The following is a 6881-nucleotide window of genomic DNA, read 5'->3' on the forward strand; positions in this document are numbered from 1 at the left end:
CTATGTAGACATGACCCGAGAGACTCCTCGGTCAATATCCAATAGCGGGACCTGGATGCCCATATTGGATCCTACATATTCTACGAAGATCTTATCGTTTGAACCTCAGTGCCAAGGATTCGTATAATCCCGTATGTCATTCCCTTTGTCCTTCGGTATGTTACTTGCCCGAGATTCGATCGTCAGTATCCGCATACCTATTTGAGTCTCGTTTACCGGCAAGTCTCTTTACTCGTTCCGTAATACAAGATCCCGCAACTTACACTAAGTTACATTGCTTGCAAGGCTTGTGTGTGATGTTGTATTACCGAGTGGGCCCCGAGATACCTCTCCATCACACGGAGTGACAAATCCCAGTCTTGATCCATACTAACTCAACTAACACCTTCGGAGATACCTGTAGAGCATCTTTATAGTCACCCAGTTACGTTGCGACGTTTGATACACAGAAAGCATTCCTCTGGTGTCAGTGAGTTATATGATCTCATGGTCATAGGAATAAATACTTGACACGCAGAAAACAGTAGCAACAAAATGACACGATCAACATGCTACGTCTATTAGTTTGGGTCTAGTCCATCACGTGATTCTCCTAATGACGTGATCCAGTTATCAAGCAACAACATCTTGTTCATAATCAGAAGACACTGACTATCTTTGATCAACTGGCTAGCCAACTAGAGGCTTGCTAGGGATGGTGTTTTGTCTATGTATCCACACATGTAAATGAGTCTTCATTCAATACAATTATAGCATGGATAATAAACTATTATCTTGATACAGGAATTATAATAATAACTATATTTATTATTGCCTCTAGGGCATAATTCCAACAATATTATGATAGGATGTTTGAATATGATAAATCATTGAGTGATTGGAACCGATGAATATGGTACATACAAATAGTGATTGGTATTACACGAAAACAGTGAACCATCAAAAGAAAAAGTAATTTTGTTTTCACATTTTTATGTTACTTATTTGTTATCAGTTATAGATTATTGCCTCAAATCATTTTTACTCTGAGTCCACGAACACATTACATTATTTGATCAAGTTTATGTTAGGTAGCTTCACATGCTCTCTGATCTAAATAGCATTGCATACTCTCCTATCTATCTATATTTTTTGGCCAAGTTCGATGGGTTTTTTCTTCAAAAGCAGTGGTACTTTGTAATGGGTATAATCTTGCGGTGAACTATATACCAACCGCAGAATAGGGACAAAACATGTATTGTACTATTTTCATTAAGGATAAAACAATTGTGTCTCTTCATATTACTTGATGTTTTGTTGTCTATATATGTCATCATGCTTATTGCTATGCTTTGTTTTGTATAAACTTAATACTTTAAGATGCATGATAGATAACAATCTTTAAGTGAATCATTAGTAGTGGTACAGTTGGATTAACAATGTACTTATTATGGACGTGATGACTATATAATATTATACCATGAATGATCATAATCATAAATATAAATATTACAATTTAATCGCTACCCAGTTGTAATTCTTCACCATGCCACTAGCTTGTTCGGGAGAGATGCCAGTAGTGAACCAATGACCCCTTGTGTCTATTCTTCATTACTGGAATATTCATCACAATTTCTACTTTTTACCATTTTATTTTGCAACCAACATCTGTATCAATTGATGTTTAATCATGTAACTAGCAGGACAAGAGGCTTGACGACCTTCTTGCCGTGTTAGAGACAAACGTGTTTTGTGCTTTGTTGGGAGGTAACACTCACTTTGGTTCCTAGATGTATCCTTGGTTCAAATAACCTTGATTCTCTAACCAAGAAAAATACTTACTGCTAGATTACATCATCTTTACGCTTGTGGTATCCCAACCACTCTTACGAGCGAGCAAGCACCGGCCGCGAGCGACAACGTGTACGCGCGAGAGCGTCGGTGGATCCCGATCGAGGATGCACTCCTCCCGTCAGTCCTTCACTGTTCCCTCACAATGATGGAGATGGATGCGCGGCGCCTTCGCCGCAAGAATGTGAAGGTGCTCCGGCTCACCCTCGAGCCGTTGGAGCACAAGGCATCCAAGGAGGTGACGACCAAAGCATGTGAAGGAGCACAATCGCTTGCTCCAGAGATTGACGGGTCAAAGGTGCTCCAACAACTTCAGAGAGTGGCGGACGGCTCCAGGTCAAGCTTCGACAATGACGACACATCGCCGCACGCCGACACCTACATGAAAGGGGCCTAACCGCACCGGCAACCGCAAAGGGAAGGGGCCGGCAAGATAAAGGTTGTTTGTAGTATGAGTTTGCACTGTTTGCCGATCAACTTTGATCTTTTGTCCCACGCTGGACTACGATCCGGCAGTATAAAAAATGAATTAAGCGTGTTTGTCGTCTTTATATACGCAACGTTGCATGAGTTTGAAGTTTCGAATCCGAAGGACGCAGCTCTAAGAGCAGACAAATAAGATGCACCGGGCACTGCCGACGGAAACACGTCCCGGCAGTAGATGCTGTTACGCTGAGGAGTGAGGAGAAACTTTATTCATAGGTGGTAGCAAACACACGAGAACGTACGTACACAACCAGCTGACTCACGCGCACGTATATATGCGTGCGCAGCTTAGAGCAAACCACGTTTATTTAGACGTCCACCATTCAGCCGTACACGCACGCACGGACACGTACGTACGTACCAGCTCGATGGTGTCGTGGACCGTATGATTAACCACACGTTACATTACGTATATAGACCGCCGTCCACCGGTGTCTGGCATCGCGCACAACACCGGCCTCACGGGACGGATAATCAGCACTTGGGCCTTGGGAGGCCGCACGCGGCGACGACGCTCTGCGCCCTGGGGCTGTTGACGTAGCCGCGGTACGCCGGGTCGCGCGCGTACTGGCACAGGCACGCCCGCTGGGCGCGCAGCCGGGCGCAGCACCCTGGAGTCACCGCCCCGCCCAGCATGATGGCGCCCACGCACGGGCTCAGCCCGCCCGCGTCGCACCCCGCCGCCGCCGCCGTGTCCGCGGCGAGCAGGCCGCACAGGACGAGCAGCAGCACGCAGGCCGCGGCCTTGTTGTTGCCCATGGTGACTTGCTTTCCTTGCCGGTGTTGGCGATTGAAATGCTGGAGCAGAGACCGGCAAGCGAGCGAGATGGTAATACGTTTGTTTGAGTGCGGGTTCGATCAGCATTTATAGGCTGTGTCGTGCATGCATCTCGTCTAGCGAATGCATGGGAAGAAGGATCGATCGGGCCGGATGGGGGCGAAGCATGGGCAACGATGCTGCCGTGTCTGGTGCATCGTATTGCGACAGTGCGACTAGCCGCGCATGGCCATGCATGTGCACTCGGACACGGTGCAAAAATATTTAATCGTTTTGGGGTCTTCTGGCTATGCATGACGGTGTGATTCTTAAACTCAGAGCAAAGTTATCAAAGCATGAAAATCAGCAATATGAAAAGAAGAAGGTGAATTCAAAAACGAAATATTGATTGTGCTATGGGTGCAAAACAGTCCTGTAACACAAAAATCAAGACAAAATTTAAATTTAAATTTCATAGGGGCCACGCGGACGTACACATCCTCTATCACAAATTATGACGTCTACTCTTCCATCAAGGGAGATGGTACATCCACACGGTCATCATGTGCAATCTGATCCATCACTAGTGAAGAACGTGACTTTAGTCCCGGCTGACAACGGTCTTTAGTCCAGTGTCATCAACCGGGATTAAAAGATGGGGACTAAAGCCCCCCCCCCCCTTAGTCCTCGTTGGCCACCGTGCTTTTTACGTGAAAAACTCCCTTAACCTGAGGGGGAAAACCACGGGACGAAGCTACCCAAATCCTCTTCCACTATTATCAAATATGGGATACAACAAGTTTCTTCTCTAGATAGTACTAGAGGATCTCATACGTCAAGATTTCTGAATCTTGGATATGAACAACAAGATTTGGGGCTCAAGAGCTAGGGATTGAAACAATCTCACCAAAGATGATGGAACCACAACTTGAAGGAGACAAGGTAGTGGATTTGGATCATCACAACCTTGGGGAGGAGCTCCCTTTGCTTCTTCCTTCAATCCTTCTCTTCTTCCCTTTCTCACTTGGTTTTCTCTCTTCTTCTTCAATTGAGGCTGAACTGATTTTCGTCACTCTAGGTGGTGGATGTTGGATAGAAGGTAAAGCATCCCATCCACTCACGTGCAAGGACCAAAATGACCCTAGGTCATAACCTTAAAGGGTAGTGGGCTTTTGTACCTTTTTTGGGCTGCCTAAAAGGCCTCAAATGGTCATCTCCTCACAGCCCACATGAGGAGGATATCTCAACAAATCTCCCCCTCCGACTCATGAGGGTATTGGAAATATGCCCTAGAGCAATAATAAATTAGTTATTATTATATTTCTTTGTTCATGATAATCGTTTATTATCCATGCTATAATTGTATTGAATGAAAACATAGATACATGTGTGGATACATAGACAAAACAATGTTCCTAGCAAGCCTCTAGTTGGCTAGCCAGTTGATCAAGGATAATCAAGGTTTTCTGGCGATGTACAAGTGTTGTCACTTGATAACGGGATCACATCATTAGGAGATACATGTGTGGATACATAGACAAAACAATGTCCCTAGCAAGCCTCTAGTTGGCTAGCCAGTTGATCAAGGATAATCAAGGTTTTCTGGTGATGTACAAGTGTTGTCACTTGATAACGGAATCACATCATTAGGAGAATCATGTGATGGACAAGACCCAAACTATGAACGTAGCATATTGATCGTGTCGTTTTATTGCTATTCTTTTCTGCGTGTCAAGTATTTGTCCCTATTACCATGAGATCATATAACTCACTGGCACCGGAGGAATACCTTGTGTGCATCAAACGTCGCAACGTAACTGGGTGACTATAAAGGTGCTCTACAGGTATCTCCGAAGGTGTCCGTTGAGTTAGTATGGTTCAAGACTGGGATTTGTCACTCCGTGTGACAGAGAGGTATCTCGGGGCCCACTCGGTAATACAACATCACACACAAGCCTTGCAAGCAATGTGACTAAGTGTAAGTCACGGGATCTTGTATTACGGAACGAGTAAAGAGACTTGCCGGTAACGAGATTGAAATAGGTATGCGGATACCGATGATCGAATCTCGGGTAAGTAACATACCGAAGGACAAAGGGAATGAAATACGGGATTATATGAATCCTTGACAGTGAGGTTCAACCAATAAGACCTTCGGAGAATATGTAGGATCCAATATGGGCATCCAGGTCCCGCTATTGGATATTGACCGAGGAGTGCCTCGGGGCATGTCTACACAGTTCTCGAACCCGCAGGGTCTGCACACTTAAGGTTCGATGATGTTTTAGTATAGTTGAGTTATATGTGTGGTTACCGAATGTTGTTCGGAGTCCCGGATGAGACCAGGACGTCACGAGGGTTTCCGGAATGGTCCGAAAACGAAGATTGATATATAGGATGGTTTCATTTGCTCACCGGAAAGTTTCCGGCAATGCCGGCAGTGTACCGGGAGTGACGAATGGGTTCCGGGTGTTCACCGGGAGGGGGCCACCCACACGGGAGTGAGCCCAAGGCCCTAGGGTGGCGCCACAAGTCCTTAGTGGGCTGGGGGAGTCAGCCCAAGAGGGCTATGGCGCCACATAGGAAAATACCAAAAAGAAAAGAAAAAGGAAAGGAAAGAGGGAGGTGGGAAGGAAGGAGTGGACTCCTTCCCCACCAAACCGAATTGGGGTTAGAGTCCAACTCCTCCTCCCTAGCCGGCGCACCCCTTGAGGGCTTGGCCCTCAAGGCAATCCTCCTCCCCCTCCCTCCTATATATACTGGTGATTTAGGGTTGATTTGAGACAACTTTTGCCACGTGCAACTCAACCCTAGACCACATAGTTCTACCTCTAGATCAGATTTCTACGGAGCTCGGGCGGAGCCCTACAGGAGTAGATCATCACCACCACCAGAGTGTCGTCACGCTGCCGGAGAACTCATCTACTTCTCTGTCTTGCTTGCTTGATCAAGAAGGCCGAGATCATCGTCGAGTTGTACGTGTGCTGAACGCGGAGGTGTCGTCCGTTCGGCACAAGATTGGAACAGATCATGGGACGGATCGAGGGACGGTTCGTGGGATGGTTCAAGGGACGTGAAGACGTTCCACTACATCAACCGCGTTTCTTAAACGCTTCCTGCTGTACGATCTACAAGGGTACATAGATCCAAATCTCCTCTCATAGATGGACATCACCATGATAGGTCTTCGTGTGCGTAGGAAATTTTTTCTTTCCCATGCAACGTTCCCCAACAGTGGTATCAGAGCTAGGTTCATGCGTAGATGTTATCTCGAGAAGAACACAAAAGGTTTTGTGGACGGTGATGTTCGATTTGCTGCCCTCCTTAGTCTTTTCTCGATTCGGCGGTATTGTTGGATTGAAGCGGCCCGGACCAACATAACTCATATGCTTACGAGAGACTCGTTACATCGATTGACATGCAACCTCGTTGCATAATGATGACTGGCGGGTGTCGGTTTCTTCAACTTTAGTTGAATTGGTTTTGACCGGGCGGTCCTTGGAGAGGTTAAATAGCAATTTGCACATCTCTGTTGTGGTTTTTGTGTAAGTAAGATGCGATCATACTAGATACCAATAGCAGCCACATAAAACATGCAACAACAAATTAGAGGACGTCTAACTTGTTTTTACACGGTATGCTTGTGATATGATATGGCCAATGACGTGGTGTGATATATTGGATGTATGAGATGATCATGTTGTAATAGTTAATATCGACTTGCATGTTGATGTTACAGCAACTGGCAGGAGCCATAGGGTTGTCTTTAAACTAATGTTTGTGTTTGCAGATGTGCTTACTATATTGC

General features: G+C 45.7%; 1 protein-coding gene across 1 annotated transcript; it reads right to left on the reverse strand.

The window, feature by feature from the left end:
- Positions 1-2503: 2503 nt before the first annotated feature.
- On the reverse strand, positions 2504-3151 carry LOC123411401 (probable non-specific lipid-transfer protein 2). Its single transcript, XM_045104340.1, has one exon. The coding sequence runs from the start codon at positions 3073-3075 to the stop codon at positions 2791-2793; it is 285 nt and encodes a 94-aa protein (XP_044960275.1). The 5' UTR covers positions 3076-3151; the 3' UTR covers positions 2504-2790.
- Positions 3152-6881: the final 3730 nt, after the last annotated feature.

Source organism: Hordeum vulgare, chromosome 7H, assembly GCF_904849725.1.
Source record: "Hordeum vulgare subsp. vulgare chromosome 7H, MorexV3_pseudomolecules_assembly, whole genome shotgun sequence".
Taxonomy (NCBI): Eukaryota; Viridiplantae; Streptophyta; class Magnoliopsida; order Poales; family Poaceae; genus Hordeum; species Hordeum vulgare.